This window comes from Melopsittacus undulatus, chromosome 11 (assembly GCF_012275295.1).
Source record: "Melopsittacus undulatus isolate bMelUnd1 chromosome 11, bMelUnd1.mat.Z, whole genome shotgun sequence".
NCBI classification, from domain to species: Eukaryota; Metazoa; Chordata; class Aves; order Psittaciformes; family Psittaculidae; genus Melopsittacus; species Melopsittacus undulatus.
In genome coordinates, this window is record NC_047537.1 from 18,953,206 (window position 1) to 18,976,188 (window position 22,983).

Consider the following 22,983-nt stretch of genomic DNA (forward strand, 5'->3'; position numbering starts at 1 on the left):
TGGGTTTTGTAAAGGTTTATAGTCCTTTGCAGTGATTGCATGATACATTTCTTCCCCCGTGACACAGCCCTCAGACCAGGAAGCGCTGCTGGCAGCTTGCACTCCACCTCCCAGCCACCGGGCTCTGCAATCCGATCTACACTAGCTGCAGAACATCAAATGCACTTTCAACATCTCCATTTAATATTTACATTCAAGCAATTAATAATTGGAAGCTTATAGTTTAGACATTTCTAATAGCAGCAATTTCTATAATAGCTTGTTTAGCTTTAGATAACCATTTTTTTTTGCACATAGAAACACCACATGTGTACAGTATCAAAAAATATATACCAGGGATGGTCCTGCGGCTGGGAAGGAGGGGACGAGACTAACAAATGCTGAATGGTTAAAAAGGAAAACAGAAAATATTCATTTGATATAGTTTATAAGGTGATCTAGGGACTCCATAAATCTAGGCTTTATATTTCATTATATAAATACCTACAAATAAATATATTAGCGTGGCCCAAGAGCGACCAGCTTTCAGCTCAAACAATACATTTCAAGAACACCACGTACAAACGGGAGCAAGAATCACTCGACAAGTTAGCACTGTTAAAATATAATACTATAACTCTGAGTAACTGGTGGGCCCCATCCTCGTGGGCCCTGATGGCGGGCAGGAGCAGCGGCAAGGACACCCCGCGTGGCAGGGATGGCCGCGGTGCCAGACCCTGGCCCAGCATCCCTTCAGTGGGGACCGCAGGTTTGGCCCTGTGGCGTGGGCAGGGGGCACGCAGGCTCCGGGGAAGGGGCACCAGTACCTTAGGGGGAGGCTGTGGGGCCAGTGGCCCCTGGGGCGTGCAGGCAGCTCCCACAGGGAGCAGCCACCGTCCCACCTCACACCGTCACGTACTCCTTGAAGGTCACGGTCAGGCAGTTTGCGGTCACATCTGTGATAATTATATTCCCAAAGAAGGGCTTGAATTCCTGCAGGGACTCGGCGTCCTCCTCCTCATCCTCCTCTGTGGCCTCCCGGGGTTGCGAAGGCTCTGTGGCTGGTTTCTCGGCTGGTGCCGGTGGCACCTCTGGCTTCACCTGCGCCAGGGGCAGCTCACCCTCCACCCGCGGTTTCACACAGCGCAAGTCTATGGGCTCATCCAGGTCCGAATCCAGGAGGATGACCTCCGGCTGGGCGGGCAGCTCCGGCCGCTCAGGGGCCGGGGGGCTGAGGCAGTTTGGGGCACTGATGCTCCGCGACGTCAGGCGCTTCTTGCCTGGCTCCCGCTCCACATGTGGCTCCGACAGGCAGCGCTTCCGCGAGCTGGGGCTGGAGAGGTTCAGTCCCATAGAAGGAGGGCTGTGCTCACAGACAGGATTCAGGGACCAGGGCACGAGGTCCGGCTTTGTGGTGAGCTGCAGGGGCTGCTCCGCCGGGGGAAGGGGCAGCTCCTTGGCCACGGGAGTCTTTTGGGGACTTTCCTCGAGCTCCGCAGCAGGCTGCTGGCCCTCGTCCTCTGCTTTGCTCAGGGCATTGCTGCCCACCACCCTCTCCTCCCCTGGCTTCCTCCAAGCCTCCAGCTTCTCCTCCCCACCCTTCTTAGGAGTCCTCTCCTCTGCAGCCCGCTTCCGGGGAGGCTCCCCGGACTTGATCTTCACTGCCTGCATGCCGTTCTCCATGTACTTGCTCATGACGATCACGATGCGCCCATTCTTGTTTTTGTTCTTGACAATCTTCATCTTACCTCCCAGGCCGTTGCTGGTCACCCTGTCCCGGGGGGGAGGCCCAGTACCACTGGACAGGTTCTTCTCAGCTCCGTTCTTGCCCTCTGCAGCAAGGCTCTTGACCGGGCCCAGCAAGTTTTTGGCTGGGCCATGAGCCCACTTGTCCGGGTGAGAGACCAGTGGGCTCTTGTTACTGTCCAAGCAGGACTGGCTCTGCGGCTCCTTGCTGCTGGGCTGGTAATGGGGTTCATACATCTTGGGGTCCGGCTGGTAGTGGTGGTGCTTCTTGCTGTTCAGCTGGTAGTAATACTTCCCTTTGCTGTGGGACTGGTGCTTCATGCTGCTCTCCTTGCCGTTGGGCTGGTACTGGTGGTGCTTCTTGCTGTTGAGTTCATACTGGTGCTGCTGGCTCTTGCCGGAGGAGCCAAGATCCAGCTTTGGCCTGTTGTCCACGGCAGGGTCCTGCAGCCCAGTGAGGATGTTCGAGCGGCGGGCGAAGGAGGGAAGCTGCAACAACACAAAGCAAGGAGCTGTGGTCAGGCGGGCCCAGAGAACATGGTGCCAGTGCTGTGGCAGGTGCCGAAGGCTCCGGTGAACCCCCCCATCCAGCAGCTCTGGTTACGGGACACTGCATCACAGGGCGCAGGCGGCCTCAACCCACTCCAACTCAGAGGCTGTGCATTGCTCCAGATTAATGAAGCAATGAAAAGAAGAAAAGCACCCTTCAATCAGCTGTCTGGGAACAGGGGCTGAGCGGGACGCCGCTGCCGAGCAGCCTGCTAATGCCACCCGGCTGCAGCAGGGCTGGGGCTGCCTGATGAGCTCAGCGCTGGGGGTCCCCGGGGCACCCGCCCGGCTCCTGAGCATGATGAAACCCACTGCAACCAGCTCCCAGAGGACGGGTCGGGGCCGTGCAGTGGGGCTGGGTTTCCCCATGCATTTACCTGCACGACCAGCGGCTTAGGCTTCGGGCCCCGCTTGCGGTATCCCATCAGCTGCTCCTGCCGCTCCCTGCGGGAACACGGAGTCACGGTGAGGTCCGACCGGCGGCACACGGACCCCCGGGGGCACCCCAACGACCCCGCACGGGTGCAGCCAGGCTGCAGGAGGGAAGCGGGGCCAGGGGGTCCCGCAGGAGGCGGCGGCACAGGGACACGGGTGACCCGCGGAGGGAGCCGGCGCCGAATGAAGGCGATGTCCCTCCTCCCGCCACTGCGGCGAGGGCTGAAGTTTACAGTGTGCGCCAGAACACTACAGGAAATCAATGCACGGAAGGGAACGAACCCGCAGCAGCAGCAGAGCCCAGCCCGGCCCGGCCGAGCGCAGCGGCAACGGCAACGGCACCGCCTCCTCCCCGCGCCCGCACCGAGTCCCCGGGCGGCGGGAGCGCGAAGCGCGGCGCGGGGGGAGCGCGGAGCGGGGGGACCTTGAACTGGAGGCGTCACCCGCGTCCCCGGGCGCCCGCCCCGCCGGGGCCGCGCCCCCGAGCCCGAGCCCGGGCCCGTCCCGTGCCGTGCCCGTGACGCAGCCGCCACCCCCCGCTCGCCGCTCACCTGTTCTGGAAGGCGATGAGCAGCCGCGGGTCCAGGATGTTCTCCTCGGGCTCCCACGTGTTGTATCTTGCGAGAGGGGAGGAGAGCGGCCGTCAGCCGCGGGGCCCCGCCGGGAAGGGCCGAGGTCCCGGGCAAGAGGGTGCCCGGCAGCCCGCCCGCAGCACCGGGCCCGCCTGGGAGCGGGTGATGGGCGCGGGTCCCGGTGGGTGGGGGGGATGGGCGGGGAGGGGGGGGCGGCACAGGGGACGGAACTGTTTATTTAGCGCAGTTATTATTCCGGAGGAATTCGAGGCATGTCATGATGAAATGTTCCAAATCCCCTTTCCCGAACCCAGCAAAGCGGCCACGGCGCGGGCAGGGACCGGGCCGAACCCCCCGCGCCCACCGCCCGCCCTGTCACGCAGCTCCCGAAGCCCCCGCAGCGGCCGCGCTCGCTCCGCCGCCGGTGCCTCCGCCTCGGCGGGCTCCCGGGGCCGCCCGCCCGCCCGGGCTGCGGGTTATTTTTGAGGTTATTCCCCCTTCCCCCCCGCTCGCCCCCCCCCGCTCGGTTCTGCAATATGGAGCCCGGCTCCCGAGGAGGGAAAGGGGGAAGGAGCCATTTTCTGGTGCACATCAGCCGCCGCCTGCCCGCCTCGCTCGGCTCCCGCCGCCGCCACCACCGGGCCCCGCGGCCGCGTCTCGCTGCCCGTCCGCCCGCCGCCCGGCCCGGGGCCCTTCCCGGGAAACGAAGCGCGTTGCAGCCCCGCCGCCGGGCCGCCCCTGCCCCGGCCCCGTCCCCGCTGCCCGCTCAGTACTCACTTGGGCGACCATCCCCTCCATTTCACCAGGTACTCGACTCTGCCCTGCGGAGCGCGGGAGGCAAAAACACGGCGTCAGCTGGACCCACCGCCCGCCCGGGCGCCCCCCGCCACCCTCCGCCCCTCACCTTTCGGATCCGCTTCTTCTCGATGCTCTCCACCGCAAAGACGTGCTCCCCCACCGCCGGCAGCTCCATGCTGCACCCGGGAAGGGCCGCGCCGGGCCGGGCCGGGCGTCCGCGGCCGCCGCTGCAGCCGAGCTGGGCTCCGGCTCCCGGCAGCTCCCGCCGCCGACCCGACAGACACTGAGCCGCGGCACCGCAACCCGTGCAAATCCCGGAGCGAGACGTCAGGGAGGCGGCGCCTCCCGGGCCCGGCTGCCCGTCAACGGCGGGGCCGGGGGATTGGCGCAGACCTGCCGGGGAGCGAGGCGGGGAGGGGGCGGGCGGCGGGGGGGGGTGCGGGCAGCCCGGCCCCCGCCCCACGCGTGACTCAGCACGGCCCCCGCGGGGGGCGGTGGAGCCCTGGGGCAGGTGCGAAACCCGCAACACCGGGGCCGGGGGGGGTGAGCGGGCGGGGGCCTCCCCACGGGGTCTGGTGACGGGGGATGCGCCCTCGGGAGGGCTCCGCGCCACGTCGCGGGCTGCCGTGGGCCCGGGGAACGGGGCTGCTCACTCCTTGCGCGGCCCGAGCCCGCTGCCTGCTCCTGGGGCCCGGCCCGCAGCGGGCCCTAGCCCGGCCCGGAGGATCCTTCGCCCGCTGCCAACCGGGCGCTGCTCGGAGGGTCCCCGTGGTCGCGGGAGCACGGCCCGAGCCACGCAGAGGCGGGGATCCTGTGCTGCAGGAAGGCCGGAGCGCCCGGGGGAAGCGGGCCCAGGGCAGGTGGCGGCGGGTTTCCCTCGCCGGTGCCGGAAGCCGCAAACGGCGGCGGCGTGCGGGGACCGGCGAGCACGGGGCGGGAGGCTCCGCGCACTCGTTCTCGTTTGCGCAGATGACGGGGAGCGGGCTGGGGCCCACGCGTGTCCGCGCCGAGCTGCGGCTTGACAGCGGAGCCGCCTCAGCCGTTCCCTGCTCTGCACCGGGTAACGTGGCGGTGCCAAACGGAAGCGACCTTCCTGCCCCTGGGCAGGTGGAGCGGGGCCGGCCGGGCACCTCCCGGTGCGGATCCCCCGCTGAGGGCACGGTCAACTCCGGACCTTCCCCTCCGCCTCTGCGGGAGCTGTCCCTGCTGCAGACCCCCGCGGGGCAGGACGAGAACGACATGGGGCAGGTCCCGGGGGTCTCTGCTCCTGATGTTGGCAGGGATCGATCTCCGCAGGTGCCAGAGAACCGGAGCCGCCGCGCCCGGTGCGTCCCGAGGCCGGCCCGGGGCCGCGGTCGTGCTGCCGCCGTCCCTCTCCGCCGGGGCTCTGCCAGTTCATGGACGGGGTGGCCGCTCCCCGCAACTTTCGCGGTGGTGCGGGAGCGGCGGGGCTGAGTCCGAGCGGCACCGGGGCCCGGAGCGGCTCCTCTGCCGCAGGTCGGGCCGTAGCGCCCGTCCCCCCGAGAATGCGCCGCGTTCCCTCGGGGCTGTCCCCTCCTGGACCCGGGGGCACCGCTGAATGTCACCGCGTCGGGGACCATAACAAAGACGCAGCCGCCGCGATCGCGGAGCCGAGCCAATAAAAAGCAAACTGATATTACAATTTTGATTTCCCTGGAGGGCTGAGGGGGCTTAATGTAAGAATTATTATCCATTGTGAACCGCAGCCCAAAGCAGCGCACGTGGCCACGCTTAAAGTCTTATTTTATCTATTTTTTAACTTAGCCGTTTTCCTAAGAACCACACGTCCATTGAAATTTATGCCAACGGAGTTTGTTAACCCTCCCCTTTGACATTTCAAGCTTCTCCTGTTGCCAAAGGAGACAAGCCGAGCACAAACCACTAATGCTGGCAATAAAACTGAATGCCCAGGAACGAGCAGGATTTGGTGCAATTCCTCCCCAACTCCGGGCCCAGCCGACCGGGAATGCTGAGCTCTTCCCAGGCCCCCAGCAGGAAGAGGAGATAAGGAGGGCAGGGGCTGGCTGCCTGCATATATATATATATAAAATACATACATATTTTTAACCGTGTGAGCAGACATCCTTGGCATCGCGGCAGAACCTGCCTCAGGAGCAGGCTGAGAGGTCACTGATGAAATATAATATTAAATAAATCAAAAAAGGTGAAAGCAACACCGAAAACCAACATTAAGAGCATTTAATGCTTCGTGGCTCCCACAGCTCAGCGCCAGCTCCTGTCCTGTAGGCTTCTGCAGGATGTTCATCTGCTTTCTGTTACCAGGCTGATTGCACATGATTCACAGTAATGATTGTAATGGTGGTGATTTTCTCTCTCTTACCTTGCTCAGATAACAGCAGCTCATGAACTGATACATCATCCCCTTTGTCGAGTCGAAAGAGGACGCCTTATTTGAACCACGTAACATACCCTAAATGAGGAAGAGAGGCAATGCTTCCAACTGTTGCCTCTTCTTGACTGGCTGGGGCATATTACAGGGATGAGAAAAGGGAGAGGAGGTTTCCAACCTAAAGAAACCAGAACCAGCTGCTGCCTACTGGAGCCAAGAGAGTGGCTGTTTCACACCGCACAGATTATGGTTTGCCTGTCTGGGGGAGGCACGAAGGGCAGACACACGTTCTGTGGCTGCCACACACCGTGCAAGGTCTCAGGTTCCTTTACACCCACAGAGCATCAGCAACCACAGGGCCCTGGGCCGAGTGGAGATGCCAGGAGTGGGCACAGACCAAGCACAGGGGCTCCAGCCACCTCTACCTCCGTGTGCCCTGATTCTGCATGGGGCAGCCCCAGGGTGAATGTATGACAGAACCTCCAACAGTCAGTGCCAGGTGTGCTTCCTGCAGGTGCTGGGAAGCCCACAGAGGCAATTTCCCCTCAGATACTTGCTGGCCACATTCCCTTCTCCTGCCCAGAGCTGAGGTCTGTCTGGGTTCATAGTTTTCATCATTATTTATCAAGTTCCTACCCCAGAGTCAGGGCCAGGTTCTGCCCCTGAAACACGAGGCACTCACTTCCCCTCACCCTGTATGCAGACCTGCTTGCTGCTGCTATCAGCGGCACTGATTACACATGCCATCATTTCTGATGTTGCTCATTAGTCTGTATCATTATTAGCAATTCAAACCAGCAATTCTTCCTCAGCTGTAACCCTCCAGTGCCACCGACATGACCCCAAGGCTGCAGTTTGGGTGCCCTGGTGGGACCAAGGGTTCCTCCTGGAGCTCCAAAGGGCCAAGATCACACCAGGCAAAGCACCAAAGAACAGAAAGTTAATTCATGAGTAGTTACAGTATTCCCTCCAAGGCCACTCTTGCTGGGGCCAGACACAGATTTCATGACTCTTATATGAGGGTGTCCTTGGAGGGGGGGAGTGCTGGTCCCATTCATTCCTCCTACCTGGTCACCCACAGCCATGGCCAATAGGGCTCCTAGGTCTGCCCTTCTGCTTTTATCATCCCTGGCTCACATCTGGAATTGTGGCCAGTTTGAAAACCAGGTTATAATACAGCCTGTGCTGAGGTCAACACCGTGCTGGAGACAAGAAAAGGACAAGTAGGTAGGCTTGGGGAGGGGGAAAAAGCAAACCCACAAAAACAAAACCCACCACTCAATCAATAGGATGCCATGAGGTAAGATGCAGACAATGAAACCCTGCTCCAGGTTGCCAAGGCAAATCTGTCAATAGAGTATTGAACAAGCAGATCTGACTTGCAATTATTGTCTCCTTCTAAACACAAGCTGCCCCTTTGCCTCACGGTTCAAACCCACCACTGGTGCTGAGTGACTGCTGGCCAGGGTTGGTTCAAATGATTAGGGAAGAGACAACTCTGCTGGAAGCTGGGCTGGAATTCACTCCAGCACAGGCACTGAAAACCCCTGGAGCATCCCAGCACCTTCACTCCAGCAGCTGAAGTGACGCGCCCTGCCCCCAGTGTAACGGGCTTTCTAATGCAGCAAAACCCCCTTTGCCACAAACCATTTACTTTTCAGAGCTCTCAGGAAAACATCCAGGGCCGTGGAGCACACACGAGCATTTTCAGACACTGCAGCAGGAAGAAAACCGGTGCTCGGAGCGCCTGGCACTGTAACACCATAGAGTCTGAGCACGCGGGGCTGGGGCTGTCAGTGTGGAACAAGCTGGGGGCTTTAAACCCAAGCACAGCAGCAGGGTCTGGAGCTGCCATCACCCACCCAGAGGCAGCAGCAGTGGGAAAATCCAGAGGCAAAACCACCCTGAACTGGGTCATCACGTGGAAACCTGAACGGCCTCACAAGTGCATCACCGCAGCCGCTGCCGGGGCCACGCTGGCTGAATTTGCTCTCTGGAGCTGCTTCCAAGCACGGGCGAGGAGAGGCTGCCTGCAGAATGCCCCCGGATGAGGCACGTGTCGGTACACTGTGTGCTTCCACAGCGGTTCAACAAAGCACAATGGAGCCTGCTCCCGTGCAGGGGCTGAGACACGGGAGCACACGTGGCACAGTTACCCAGGGTGGTCATTGTGTGGGCACCCTGGAATCCCCCATGGATGGGGCAGCCCTGAAGGAAGGAGGTGACTGCCCAGCCCTATGGAGCTGCAGGGAGGGCAGCACCTAACAGCAGGTTCCAAGGAGACTCCATCCCTTGGCAACTTGGATGGGAATAACCCCCCTTCCCCAGGGCCCTTCTCCACTGTATCTTCACCCCCAGCCTTAGGCATGGTGCCTCAGAGACCATCTGTCCTTAATCTTCTTAGAGTCAGGCAAGTCAGGAGAAATCCAGAGGAAAGAGGCACTGGAATCCCTCTGTCCCCAGCCATGACTGTCCTTCCACAGCACAGGGCTCAGCACCCACCTGATCCATGGCAATGCAGACTGCTTGGGACCCCAGACAGCGAGCATTGGGAAGCATTCCCACTCAGGAAGAGAGCAGGGGGCTGTGGGGCAGAGGAAGATGAGAACTCTTCCCCTGCTCACTGCAGGGATCCCGGTGAGCATCATCTACCCTATGAGCAGCCCTGCGGAGGACTGAGCTCTGAGCTCTCTTCCACCTCTTATCACTTAAGCCGATGCTGCTCCTTGCAGCCAAGTGCAGTGATGAGATTTCTCTCCATCAGCAGTGGGGCTGCGCATGTCTCTCCATGAGGCTGCAGTCACTGGTGGCAGCAGCGAGGAGCTGCTCAGCACTGTGAAAGGACTGAGATGTTTTGAGCAAGCTTCTCCAGTCTGCTCCATGCTCTTCCATGGGAAAACAAACAGCACCAGCAGGCTGCAAGCCCCAGACAGCTCCGCTCCAGAGCCACTCCACAAAATCAGACAAGAAGCCACTGGAGTCCGGTAGAATTGTGGACACAAACCCAAGTAAAACGTATTGCACAAAGGCTCCTCTGCAGCAGAAGCCACACAGGGAACACCAGAGTCCAGCCCAGGAGCCAGGATGGCTCTGACTGCCCCTGGCAAAACAGCCCTGAGGTGAGTCTGGGTTTCCTCTCCAGGCAGATGGGAGCTGTGCACCCGTTGCAGAGAGTGGTAGAAAGCTGAGGAGAGCAGAGGTCAGGTGGTGGTTTGGAAATACCATCAACAGGCTCTGGGTAGAAGTTACCCCTGTGGCTGCCCAGGGCTTCCCCCTGTGACTCTCCAACAAGCTCCAGAGGAGAACAAGAAATTCCCTGTTCCTTAGGAGCCAGGCTGAGAAGCTGCAGCTCATTTCACACCAGAGGTGCAAGGGCAGAAGCCTCCAGGCAGATACTTCCCCCATCAGAGCAAGCAGAAGCCAGGCCTCCACACTCCTTAATGAGCAAAACCACCAACCTGCTCCCGATGAAGTGAGTCAAAGCACAGACCTGCAGGAGGGTCCCCATCCCTCTCTAGGAAGCAGTCCAAGACTGGGATCTAGTACAAAGCCTTGACCATGCTAAGGCACAGGTTCCACCCCATGTGGTCTGATGGTGGGATGAGAGCAGATGATGCAGCTGCAGTCCTGGACAATTATAGGAGCTTCCAGGGAAGGATTTTGTCTGGAGCTTCTCAAGTTGCTCTGACTCTGCATGGGCAGTCAGGGAGATGGCTTCAGTGGGAGGGGGGGACTCTGGAGCACAGGAGCATTAATCTGACATTTCAATGAGCAAACTGAAAGAATATCAGAAACTTTGACCTGAAGTTTATTTTGAAAGCATTAAACACAGTCCCCAAATCATCCCTGGGAGATAAACCACCACCTGAACCTCAGCAGTAACACACCACTGGAGCTGGCACATGCAGCAGAACCTGATTCCTCCACTCACACGGCTGCAAAGCCAGCTTGGGCTGCACACACCCATGGGGATGGCAGTGCCAGGTTCTGCTCACCCTACATCAGGCTGCTCCTCTGAGCTGGGAGAAGGGGCTTCAGCTGGGCTTCTTGGGGGGCAGCACACCCAGAGGTCACCCAATGGCCTCATCCTGTGCTCAGACTCCCTTAGCACCCCCCCATGCAACAGCTTTTCCTGGCATGATGATCACCCATGAAGCCTTCTCCAGCTACAGAAGGAACTGTGTTGGCCATGCCAAGATAGTTAAGTGCAGACATTGATTGATTGATGGATTGATTGATAGGTTGATTGGCTGTGATTACAGCAATTGCAGCCCTGGAGAGTGCTCCTGCACCAGGGTGCTGTCATGAGCTGCCTGGGAAGGGCAGGGGCACTGGTGTGGTGGAGAGCTGCTCCCGGGATACAGGGCATGGGGAGGAGGGAAAGGGAAGCAGGGAAAGCTGCAGCCCTCCCATGCCAGGACCAATGCTGCAGGCACCACCCGCTGCTGGCACCGGCTCCTCTGGCAGAGCCATCACACCCCATGGCGCTGATCCCAAGTGATGCCGCGGCCTCCCCTCCCCGGGCAGTGATGGGTAATCGCCCACAGACAGGAGTAGTAATTACTGGTTTGGGCTGGGACCGCTCAAAGAGCTGCAGGAAGAGGAGCAGGCGGGGGCTGTGTCAGCACTTGTCCTGGCCTGCGGTCTGGGAATGGCACATGGAGAGGCTGGCACATGGCAAAGGGTGTGTGGTCACGGATAATTCATAGAATCACAGAATCCCAGCTTGATTTGGGTTGAAGGGACCCTAAAACCGATCCAGTCCAAACCCCTGCCATGGACAGAGACACCTTCCCCAGGGCTGTGGCGTCCTGGCTGCTGGCACAATGAGCTGCAGCTCCCAGCACTTGGTACTGTGTCCATGTGATGAGTGGGTTTGTGGCTGCCCTTTTGGGTCTCTCCTCAAACAAATGGCCACAGGATCTTTGCTCCGGGCACGTGGTTCCCTTGGCAGTGAGCTGGGACCTGCTGCAGTGGATCCACTAGCCACAACTCCACCAAGTGCTGCTGCCCCTCTGCTTCTCCCCACTGGCTGGTCCATGGCTGTGACCAGCAGCCACCACACAGTGTGTGATGGTTCTGAAGGCTCTGCACCTGCACGCAGGCTGTGCTGGTGCAGGCAGAGGGAGGAAGCGCATGTGGCTCTGTGGTGAGGCTGTTTCCATCCTCCTGCACCTGAGCACCAGGGCGCAGCTCCCACAGCCCTTGCCTGCGATGCTGCCGCTTCCTCCCTGCTGCTGCTCGAGCATCACCTTGGCTGGTGCAGCCGGAGCCCATGGCCGGTGTGAGGAGGTTCCACAGTGCCTGCCTGGGCACCTCATCCTGCAGCGGATTGCACCGAGTGCTGCTGCTTTCAAGGGTTTCACAAAGGTTTTCCGGCCATGCTGCCCGCCCTGTGCCTTGCACTGTCACCAGAGAGCTCCTGCCATGAAGCTGCTTAATGCAACCCAAGCCCAGCTACATTTAGCCCATCAGAAGGACATGTTTTCCTGGGGTCAGGAGCCCATCTCTGTTTGCAGGGCTGAAACCCACAGGGTCGTGGGCCTCTAGATGAAGCAGCCACCACTGTGTGTCACAGTGCTGGAGTCCCTGCTTCATGTCCCTGCTCCTGCCAATCTGTGGGGCTCAGGCAGTGATTACACACTGTGAATGGGTCACTGCTGCAGACAGCTCAGCCCGGTGCTGGGATGCGGATGGGACAGTGTGTACATTCGTTACACCTCAAGGATAACCGGCAAGTCTATTGTGTGTTGTACAGGCAGAGCAGGCACTGGGCTCCAGGCTCACACCAGGGTGAAACAGCCACACAGGAGCTGGGTGAGCACTACTGGGGAGGCACACTGGTGGCTGACTGGTTAGACTGGCTCCTCCAACCTCAGCCCCTCCTTGGACTGGTGTACATACAGAACTGCCTGCATTTGGGTGTACAGAGCTGAGTATTTGCTAAAGGACTCGAGCTGGCCCTGCCCCTGCCTGGTAGAGAGGTCCCGGCCCATAATGACATTGTTCTGGGCTCTGCGGGTGCTGGTGCCTGACCTTAGGATGCTTTTTCACGCTGGATATTAGGTGAAGGTGTTGGAATTTACACACGGGAGAGTGGCAAAGCAGCATTACGGTGAGAGCAGGGTGTTCCTGTCCAGAGAGCCCTGCAGCCTAAGAAACCCCACACCAAGGACCTCTCTGGGCAGGGGAAACCTCTCTGTGAGGCTGAGGGGGCCATGGCTGGGCCGGGGGCTGTTCCTTGGAGAGCTGCAGACCCTTCTCATTTCCCTTTTCTGTGCCCCAGGCACCTATTCTTAGGCTGCTGCCCACTGCCTGGTTTCCCCTGGGGATGCTGTGCAAGGTCTGGGAACTCCAGCATCTGCACGGGCAACACCAGCGATGCTTCACTTCCTGAGCTCACCCCTTCACCCCACAGCACAGGCAGCAGCTCTGCCGCCCTCCTGCAGCCACCCCAAGTCCCCCTGCTGCTGGGGATCCATGTGCTGAGCACCCATGGGGGCACTGTTCCTCATCCTGTCCTCCTTGGCACAGCCCATCCCCTGACCCCCACTGCCACTGGGCAGTGGAGCAGCTTTTTGGCTGCCCATGGACCTTCTCAGGGAGCTCTGTGCAGTGGGAGCTCCACCAGCTCAGTGGAACAAGTTGAGCTCCTTTTGGAAATGTGCTTGCTGCTCCTAGTCACAACAGGCACAATTCCATGCTCCAGCTGTTGGATCTGGTTGGGTTTCCCTGCGACAGATCAAGGAGCTGTCCCAGTCTGGAGAACCATCCTCCAGGTCGGCAGCAGGGGCTGTGATCATCCCCTGCCTGATCCCCTGTGGGGATAAAGCCCCTGGCACTGGACTCTGGGGGCTGAGACAGTCTCAGGCTTCCAGCAAGCTGGGAAGAGTCAGGACAATGTGAGAAAAGAGCCAAGCAAAGCAGCTTGGCTGCTTTGACCAGCAAAGAGCAGCAGGGCCCGATGTGAGGGCAGAGGATGCAGGTGAGCATCAGACCAGGGCACAGCTGTGACTTCAGCCTGGGACCAGGGGCTTTGGTGATGCTGATGGTCTGCCCAGCAGGGGGGATTGCAGCGTGCGCACAGCTGCAGCGCTGATTCATGGGGCTCTGTCATTAAAACACAGCCACTGCCCTAGTCCTTGGGGATTTACTGCCTGCAGCCAGGAAATACAGCACGTGCAGCCTCCTTGCATTGGAGGGAACAGCAGGGCTCAGTCCTGGACCACCCCTTGCAGCAGCCTTGTCCCTCCTGTGGGTAACAGGGAAGTGTGAAGACCAAGTGAACACACTGGACACAGTGTGGATGGAGCACGAGGTGGGAATGGATGTGGAGATATCCGAGCCAGTGATGGATGTAGGGATGTTCGAGCCAGGGATGGATGTGGGGATGTCCAAGGCGGGGATGAGGCTGTGTGGGGCAGGGATGGGGGCTGTGAGGAGCAGGGAGATGGGGATGCAGCAGTGCAGGGTGCTCGGGGAGCCCCCAGGTAAGGAGGCTGCTGCCGACACGGGCGCGGTGCTGCTCAGCCCTGGCTGCTCCAGCTCCGCCGCTCCTCAGCCCATGTTTGGGCTGGGGCTGCAGCAGGGCCATAAAAGGCAGCGTTGGGAGGGCGCTGGGGCTGCTGCTGCCGCATCGGCCGCTGCGCTGGGAAGTCCTGGGGACCGCCGCCATGGGCAAACCCTCACCCCAGCACCCATGGGTGCGCGGGGTGCTGGGAGCGCGTCTGCACGGTCCTGCAGGAGCACAGCCCGAGCTGCAGCCAGGATCCCGCTGGACACATCCTCCAGTGTCCTTCCCAGGCTGTGGAGTCAGGGCTGCTCCTCTGGAATGTCGCTTTTAGCAAGGGGCAGTGACAGTCCATAGATGAGGGAGGGTGTTTGCAGCTGAGACTGACTCAGGAGGGGTGGCACAGACCAGGACATGGGAATTGGAGGCACCAGTAGAGACTGGCATGGGCTGAGAGCATGGACATGAAAACCAGGCTGAAATCATGCTGCGAATTCATCCCGGGGGATGCTTGGGCTCACAGGAGTCTTGAAGGGGAGAGGATGGGGCAGGAGCTGAGGCAGAGGGGAAGGAGCAGTACGCCTGATAGCTCATTATGGGGTGGCAGATACAGCGGTGGGGTGTCTGTGTGTTTTGGCTGAACCAAAGTGAACACAAGCTGAGGACCAGAGCTTGGAGGTGCTCAGTGAGCTGAGGTCCAGCAGATGTGCAGTACATGCAGTACCTGCAGTGCGTGCAACAAATGCAGGCAAACCAGCCAGCTCCAGAGGGCAACAGTGGGGAGCAAAGTGGAGGCAGTGGAATTTTGGGGTGATGCAGGACTCGTTCCCTCTGGGAACTTTCTCTGGCTGACCCCAGGGACCTGAGCACTGACCAACACACAGAGGGAACAGCAGAGACGGGCAGGTAACGGCCCCATCACACAGCAGGGACTGGGAGGAAAGCCGGAACGTGCGGCAGCGCTGCCGGGTGGGTGTGAGCCAGCCCGGAGGAATGCGAGGAAGATAAACAGTGAGGAGGAAGGGCGATTCCCAGGTATCGGGGTGGGCACCGCCAGCAGCAGGGCAAAGTGTGGGTGCTGCAGAGCTAGGGCCGTGATCCCAGCCAGAGGCGCGGGGGATCCCTCCCGTATGGCATTGCCTGGGGCCTTTGGCAAAGGCTCCTGCTTGAGCTGGCAAAGGGGCTTTGGCAGCACAGTAACGCTCAGCCCGGCTGCAGCCATCTTAGACCTGGCATTACACAAAGCAAAGTGGATCCCCGGTGATGGCATCTCCTCGCACCCCACACGTGGCTGTCGGGGTCTGGGGGCTGGCCCCGGTGAGAGCGGCTCCTGGGCCCGCTCAGCCCCTGGCTGCAGGGGACACGGGGCTGGTCCCCGCCTTGCCTCGGCTCGTGCTTCCGCACAGTCACACTGCTCGTTCCCTGCCTGAACGGCGAAATTAAGCCCAGCAACAATGAGCCATCGATTATCCCATTCTATCGCCACGGGGCCCGGCTCCACCGCTGGCTGCTGGAGGGGCAGCGCCCGTGGCCTGCGCAGCAGCCCTGCTCCGCCGAGCCCTCGGCATCAGGAGCCGCACACCCGGTGTTGCCGGGTCCACAGCCCCGCAGCAGCCACTGCCCCATTCCCAGCAGCAGAGCCCTGGCCCCAGCCTGCGACGGAAACGGCCCCAGTTCCATAGGAACCGCCCCGTCCCGGAGGGCTCTCGGGGCCATCCCAGCACTGGCAAGCTTCAGGTTTGCTCCATCCATTTGCATGTTGCTCCCCACTTTCTGTGGGGCTGTTCTCCCTACAAAGTCCCCCTTCTTCCCTCGTTGCTTCCTGCCTGCAGCCACAGCTTCCTCTTGGCTGTTGCCTGTGAAGCTCAGGAGAAGCCAAGTGATGTGATCCCATTGGTGCCCTCATTCCATCCCCAGTTCCATCCCATCCCATGCAGGGGGAAGCCCCAAAAGCCGCAGGTCTTGGTTGGCCATTTCTTCCCATTTCACCGATTTCAGCCTTGTTTGTTCCAAGTCATTTTATTACCCAAACCACTGACAAGTGATTTTTCAGGACTAGGAACTCAGCACGTGTGGACCCTCATTGCCTGCCCCACAGTGCCCACCCCCTGCAGGGCTCCAGGTCTGCCTCCCCTAGTGATGCCTGTGAACATTCCGGTACCACAGAGCATCCTTCCAGCAGCAATTTGCAGGAGAAGGGGTGGTTCAGGCCGTGTTTTGGCAGCAAGAAGCAGGGTGGGCACCCTGGGGTGCTCGTGGGTGGCAGCCAAGTCCCAGTCTGCTCCCTGTGTGGGGGTGAGTTTGTCACCCATTCACAGCCCAGGCAGCGGTGCTGGTGATGCTGCGATGTCTGTATGGGGATGTTTTCCTTGCTGATCTCCCACCTGCGTCAGCAGCTGAATTCCCTGGTCTCATTCTGGCAGCTCCTTAACCCTTTCCTCCCGGCAGTGGTGCTCGAGCAGGCTCAGCACAGAGGCTTCCCTGAGCTCACATCACAGTGACTGTGACCCTCTCCTGCAGTCACCAGTCCTGACCCTGTTCTTACACAGCCACGGGAGGGGATGGAGGCACAACCTTGGCTCAGTGCAGGCAGGACACGGCAGCCCCTTCCCAGCCCTGTGTGCCCTGAGGATGCTGAGCTCCCAACATGTGGGAGCAGGTGGGAAACCTCCGGAGCAGGGAGGGCTTTGGTGAATGCCCAGTGCCCAGAGCCTCCTCCCAGCCGCCCCTGTCACCGCCAAGGTTGGTCAAGCACCAGTCACAGAGAGAAGCAGCTCAGCTCGTTTGTGGCTCCTGAAGGACAAACCCAAGCCAGACAACGTGAAAAGTCTCCTCCTCCATGCTGCTGCTTTGCCACATGAAGCGGAGCTTGGGCTGGGACTGGGCTTGCAGCCAGCTCAGCTCAGAGGGCCCTGCTATGGGCACCACACAGGGTCAGAGGCACCTGGAGAATCTCTTCCAGTCACCAAAAAGCACCCCCGGAAGTGCTGGCTAACACCAGGTCCCTTTCACTGCATCACCTGTGCTCACTGCGGGGGCTTGGGGCACACCTGGTGTCACTGGGGCACTCTAGGGCCGCAGGAGTCATGGACGGCTCCATGTGTCCCATTGGGCTGCACAGACCCAGGTCCCCTCAGTTTCCCTGCCAAGACCTTGCTTGGTTAATTCTGCTTCCAGAAAGCACCTGCAGCAGGGTGGGGGTTGCCTCAGTGGGGCTCCTCTGACCCCCCAAACCCAGCGAAACACAGGAGGACACCGCATGGTACAGCCGGAGCAGCAATGGATTGGAATAGGTCCCAGTGTGAAAGCAGATCCCAGGCTGAGCTTCACACTCGCGTGTCCCAGCGCTGGGGACTTTAACAGGAGGATGCATTTCACTTTGGTTTTCTGTTTTCTGCCCCATGCCTAGATGGGTCTTCCATGTTCTGAGCAGGACAAGGGAGCTGGCAAGGGGAAACAGGGTAAACCACCCCTGCAAGTGTTCCCTTCACAGGAGACGGCCCATGGCTTCACTGTAAAGGTGAGCTGCAGAACATCACCTGAAATGGCAGCAGCTTGCAGACAGTGACGGGTTTGGAAACAAACCAACACAGACAGGGGCATCCCCCTGCTCCCCAGGGATGGGGCTGAGCTTTCCAAGAGAGGCAGAAGGGGCTGAGGACGGTCCCTGCCCTGATGCCATGGGTGAGAGCCCAGCATAGCCCCTGCTTCCCTCTCCAGGGCCAGCAGCCAGAGAGCTCAAAGGCATGCACAGCCAAAATCTGCTCCAGAGCCTCTCTCCACACTGTTGCCATCAGCTGTTATTTCCTTTATCAGTTTCAAGCTAACATCTATTCTAATTACCCCTGGGCTGAAGCACCAGGGTGGCATTTGCCCCCAGGACTGCTGAGGGATGATGCAGCAGAGCTGCTCCATGGGCACTGCCCCTGTGAGCGACCTGGAGCTGGGTGCATTCAAGCATCTTGCCCCAGACCCAAACCAGTCTGTTGGGTTCCTCACCCAGAACTTGCTTCGTGACAACATTATCCAAATATTTTCTTATTAAAGTGCTCTGTGCTTGGCAGGTGAATGTGCTCACACAGAACTGGGCTGGGGAAGCTGCTCCCAACCACGGCACCTTCAGGTAGTTCCTGCAATAGGAAATGGTGCCCAGCTCCTGTGGGCACCTCAAGGCAAATGCTGCAGACAGGTTACAGGTCAAAGGCTTTCAGACTGAAAGTTCTGGCCTCTGTTGGAGCAGGGACGCAGCAGTGGGGCAGAGGCCGGGAGCAGCGGTGATGGGCAGGGGCTGAGGGGCACGGGCTTGGGAAAGAGCCTAAGTTTTTGTTAGAAAACATCAGTCTGCAGAGGAGGGAAATGAACCAGGGCATCAAGCACCCACTGTGAGGGATGTGGGACATGGTAGAAAGCCCAGCATGGCAGCAGGCATGGCCTGAAAGGAGGCCAGAGCTCAGCAATGGGACCTGGTGAGGTTCTGAAGTAGGAGAGCCCAGAACTTCACAGCAGAACTGGACTTCAAAGCCCCTTTTCAGCTCGAACTAAGAGAGAGTCACCTTTCATAACCAGGAGAAGAACTGAGCTCCAGTCAAAGAGCAGTGATTCTGGGGCACTTGGATGATGCTGGAGCTCTTGGCTGAGGCACAGACTGCAAGAAAATTGGTCACAAAAATATACAAGGAGTGACCTGGGTCTGGAGCAGCTCTGGGGACAGGGAAAGGGGGGGACCAAGCAGCTTTTGGGGTGCCATTCGGTCTGTGGAAGGGCTGAGCATGCCCAGGATGGGCAGCACCAGCTCGCATGGGAGCTCCTCATTGTGGAGTCAGCAGTAGCCCTGTGGCAAGTGCAAGCTGGTGCCGCCAGCACAGCTCCCATTGGCCTCTGCTTCTGTTCCCCATTGCACATTGTGCATCTGACTGCTTAAATGAGAGAAGTAAACGGGGAGCGGAGCCCTCCCCAAAGCAGCAGCACCAGCAGGGCAGGACCAGCACCCTGCAGCAGGATGTGACCATGAACTGCAGCCGGCCAGACTGGTCCCTTTTCATGACCCAAGCAGAGCCATGGGGATTAATGAGGCAGCCCACGGGGACAAGCCAAGCTGGGTTTTAAATTCTTTGGTGCTTGTAATAACTCAGGTGAGTCTCTTTGTTCTCGTGAGCTGTAAATGTTCATTGGCCAGGCAGCGCCCCTGGAACACAGCAGCCAAACAGCCCTGTCCAAACACACCCGGAGTGGGCATCGAGGCTGAAGCAGCTCAGCTGCCTCCTGGCTCCAGGCACAGCCGCAGATCTTCCCCAGTGCAGCAGCATGGGCACATCCCTGCCCCATGCCCGGTGCCACAGCAGGGGCTCAGTGGGGCAGGACGTGGCAGGCACAGCCCTGGGCTCTGTGCTCGCCCCGCTCTCCATAGTCGGCTCCCTGCTGCATTGCTCTTCACTGCCAGGATCAAAGCCTTGGTGAGCTCTCTCCTGCTCACCCCGCTCCCCTTCCCCCCGGCAGCGGGAGGCAGAAGGATGCGTCAGCTCAAAGCTGAGTCTAAAGAGGCTTATGCTGACTATTTACCTTTGCAAGGGTCTATTTTTGGCTGCTCAGCTGCAGCTAATGCAATGAACAGGGCAGCGGCTGAGGAGAGAAGCCACATGAGGGTCATTGTTCCCAGGATTCACTTTACTCCTTTGTCAGGGCCAGAAGCTTTGATTCTTTTCTATTCCTTGTGTCAACTCCAAAGAGTCAAAAGGAGAAGGGGATCCTGGGGACAGGTCAAAAGGACCTCAGAAACCTGCTGTCCTGTCCAACACTTGACTTGTTGTCTTTCCTTCATGGCAGAGGAATTCCACGGTTGCTGGTCCCAGTGGCATGCTGGTCCCAGTGATGTGCTCCCACACAGCTGAGCATCACCTCAAACAGAAACCCCAACTTTTTCCATGTGCTGGAAAACTGCAGTGCAGAAGCTTTAACTAAACAAATCCTGAGCGATTTCCACATGGCTGAGTGTCATTTTAATAGTGGAAAACCAGAGCTCAACATTATCTCCTTCATCTCTTCCTATTGTCTCTGACAGGCTGGGAACAATGGCTGCAGCAAAACCAGCTCCAGATCTGCTGGTCAGTGTTTGCTGGTGTGTCCCAGCCCGCTGCAAGTGTCTGGTAAGCCCAGGTAGGGTCTGCCCACACCAGCTTCTCCTTGTGCAGCCCTCCCAGGGAGGCATCCATCAGCTCTGACACTGGCCAATGAGCCACAGCAGTGCGGTGGCCTCTTGGTGATGTCCATCTGGCACAAGGAGGCAAAGTGGTACCTGGGTCCTGCTGTCCCCATGGGGAGCTGGTGCCTGCCTGCTGCCATCATGCTGCTCCATGGGAAGATGCTTCTGGTGCTTTCTGACTTGTGGTTTTTCTGACCTTAATTCAGCTGCCACCACTTAAGAGTCTGAATCTTGATGAATGCATTGAGCCACACAGCCCCAGGGTTGGAAGGGCTTGGAGCAAGCTGCTCTAGTGGAAGGTGTCCCTGCCTGTGGCAGGGATTGGAGCTGGAGGAGCTTTAAGGTCCCTTCTAACCCAAACCAGGCTGGGATTCTAGGAAATCAGCAGAGCCCGGGGACAGCAGCACAGCCCCAGCACCCACCACATCTTGTACAGCTGCAAAAGGAACCACTCAAGCAGCATCCAACCAAGTGCTGTTCCCCTGCTATTAGGTACAGAGCAGCCTGCACAGCAATGTACCACACAAACGCCTCACACAGGCCTTTATTGTCATATGATGGAACATCATGAATCTGAAAGAACCCCCCACTTTGCAGCAAAGCAGCCACCAGCCCTTATATGAGGTGTCACCTCCTACAACCCCAGCACATCCTGCAGCCTCGGCACCTCTCGATGCTGGGCCGTTCTGAACATGTGCCATGCTGCAGCAGGTTTCATCATTGCTCTACTCAAAGGGAAGGTTTTCAGCCTCTGAATTAAAGGCACACAAATCAGAAGCCAAACTGTCCTGCCACACAACAGCCTGTCTTTGGCATGTGCCTGCACCGGGTCAAGTCATCTCCCCCTTACTAACACAGCATGCTTTTGGTTTCACAGAAAGCATCCCAGGTGCTAGCCTCTTTTATGAGGGTGCAAGGCAACCAGGAAAGGCTGCAAGGCCTCACACACCATGCAGAGGGATGCAGCAAACCAGCACAGTCCACTCTCACCTCGTCTCCTTTTCATTCTTACAACAAGACTCTTTCCCTGGCTCCATTTGCACTGGCTCAGGACACACCTTTGGATGTCACTGAATTTGGGAAGGATGTTTGGCACCACGTCTGTGCTCCAGGCCCCAGCTCCACTTACAGAAGACGAGAGGAGAAACGTGCTGTCCTTTCAGAAACACCCAAGGAAATCTCTATCAGAGACAGAGCTCAGCAAAAACAAACCAAGTTTCATTTTCACTTTGGGCAGGGGAAGCAGGTGCATAAATGGCACCAAGTGAGGAGCCCAAAGCCCACTTAGAGTGTATGTGCTGCAGCCTATGGCAAGGACAGGTAAGGGCAGTAAATAATCAGTAATCAGGAAGAGCCAAAGGAAACACAATGGGAAACATACTGGAAACAACAGATTTCCATAAGCAAGTGTTGAAAGTCTGTAGTTGTCAGCATAAAGAAACAGCTTTGCTGTAATGTCATGAAGTAAACTCTGAAAGCTGTCCATGAAAACCCTGACTACAGAAAAGCAGTGCTGTGTGTGGCAGTACATATCCTGTACAAATGGGAGATAAAAGAATCACGCCTGGCAGAACACCATATAAAACAACAAACAGGCAAGAGACAAGACCTTTAGGTGACCAGCTCTTCCCCACCCACAAAGCAGACACCTTCCCTGCAATCCCAATAGTCTGCACTTTTATTTTTGGCAGATTATAATTAAAATTGTCTTTGTGGCTTTTGAGAGAAGCCACAAAGCTGCACGTTTTGGTTGAAGCAAAGCACATGTGTGTGGTGTGCTCTGGATGAAGGGACATCACAGAGGCCGGCCTTGCCGCTGCTCCTTCTGCCTGACCCACAAACGCTGCTGGTTGCACTTGGCTCTCTTTAGTGTTCTCATTTCTTATCAGCAAGTAGCAAAGTTCTGGTTGTGAACCAGTCCAGTCCCAGAGGCAGAATAAAAACTCCTTGTTAAGACCTAAAAAAAGCATGTTTCTAACAAAATCAAATCCAAACACTTGCAAACACTGTTCCTGGTTTGATGCATCTTGTTCAGGTTCCAGTGCCAGTGCACTGGAATTTGCTTCTCCTGTAGAGGGATTTAATTCCTTTTCCATTCTCCACCTTTCAGTGTTCTCAGGAGTTTCAACAAGACCCCCCTCCATTTTTGTCTTCGACATTTATTCCTATGCACATCCTTCCTGCCCTTCCCTCTTCCTCTGCACACCCTGTTCCTCCACAGCTATTTTCGGAAAGCAAAGACGTCCCGTGTTTTCAAGCTTCTCTTGCCTTCACTTCCTGGTTTGGGAGAAGACACTTCCACCAGTCCCCCATACGGACAGCTCTCAGACTCAGGGTGATGGCCAGAGCACTCCACAGCAGGGATGAAGCCACTGTCCCACATTCCTGTCCCACACAGCTTGCACAGGTCATGCAGGCTGCAGGGGATGCGGGGCAGCAGGTGGAACTGGTAGAGCAGACTCCTCGCCTAGAAGGGAGAGACAAAGTCAGTCCTCACCAGGAATGAAGGACAGAACAGGTACCCGTAGCCTCGCATCCCATCCTCCTGTTTCACTACCTTAGAAGACAAAAAGCTTCAGGAAAGGAGCATCCCTCTTGATCACAAACCTCAAGGTCACTGGGATACTGCCATGTCACTGCAGCAGCATACCCTATGGCCTGTGGTCATTCCCAGCCCGAGATAACGGGGGACCATGGCACAAAGATGAACAGCTCTGTCTGCTGTTTCCCTCAGCACATGCAAGGGTCATCCCAACCATCCTGTTACCACCCAAGCACTCCAGAACTACCTCTTATTTCTCCAGTCTTGTTTTCCAGCAAACAA

At 58.4% G+C, this 22,983-nt stretch overlaps 2 protein-coding genes across 10 annotated transcripts in view; both read right to left on the reverse strand.

Annotated features, from left to right (window-relative positions):
* Positions 1–4,369, reverse strand: CBX4 (chromobox 4). Its single transcript, XM_034067620.1, has 5 exons — positions 4,186–4,369; positions 4,059–4,102; positions 3,261–3,326; positions 2,652–2,718; positions 1–2,214 (listed from the first exon to the last, which is right to left on the reverse strand). The coding sequence occupies exons 1-5, from the start codon at positions 4,252–4,254 to the stop codon at positions 883–885; spliced, it is 1,578 nt and encodes a 525-aa protein (XP_033923511.1). The 5' UTR covers positions 4,255–4,369; the 3' UTR covers positions 1–882.
* Positions 4,370–20,676: 16,307 nt separating this feature from the next.
* TBC1D16 (TBC1 domain family member 16) overlaps positions 20,677–22,983 on the reverse strand; it is a 30,702-nt gene continuing 28,395 nt past the window's right edge. For all 9 annotated transcript variants that reach the window (XM_034067989.1, XM_031046349.2, XM_031046348.2 and 6 more), the window contains one exon: positions 20,677–22,626. In XM_034067989.1, coding sequence (XP_033923880.1) covers positions 22,381–22,626 — 246 coding nt within the window. In that variant the 3' untranslated portion in view covers positions 20,677–22,380. The remainder of the gene's footprint in view (positions 22,627–22,983) is intronic.

Coding starts and splice junctions, on each gene's coding strand:
- CBX4 (XM_034067620.1), bottom strand. CDS start 4,254: ATGGAGCTGCCGGCGGTGGGGGAGCACGTCTTTGCGGTGGAGAGCATC. Junction 4,103..4,185: donor AGAAGAAGCGGATCCGAAAG/GTGAGGGGCGGA, acceptor CGCGCTCCGCAG/GGCAGAGTCGAGTACCTGGT. Junction 3,327..4,058: donor TGGAGGGGATGGTCGCCCAA/GTGAGTACTGAG, acceptor CCCTCTCGCAAG/ATACAACACGTGGGAGCCCG.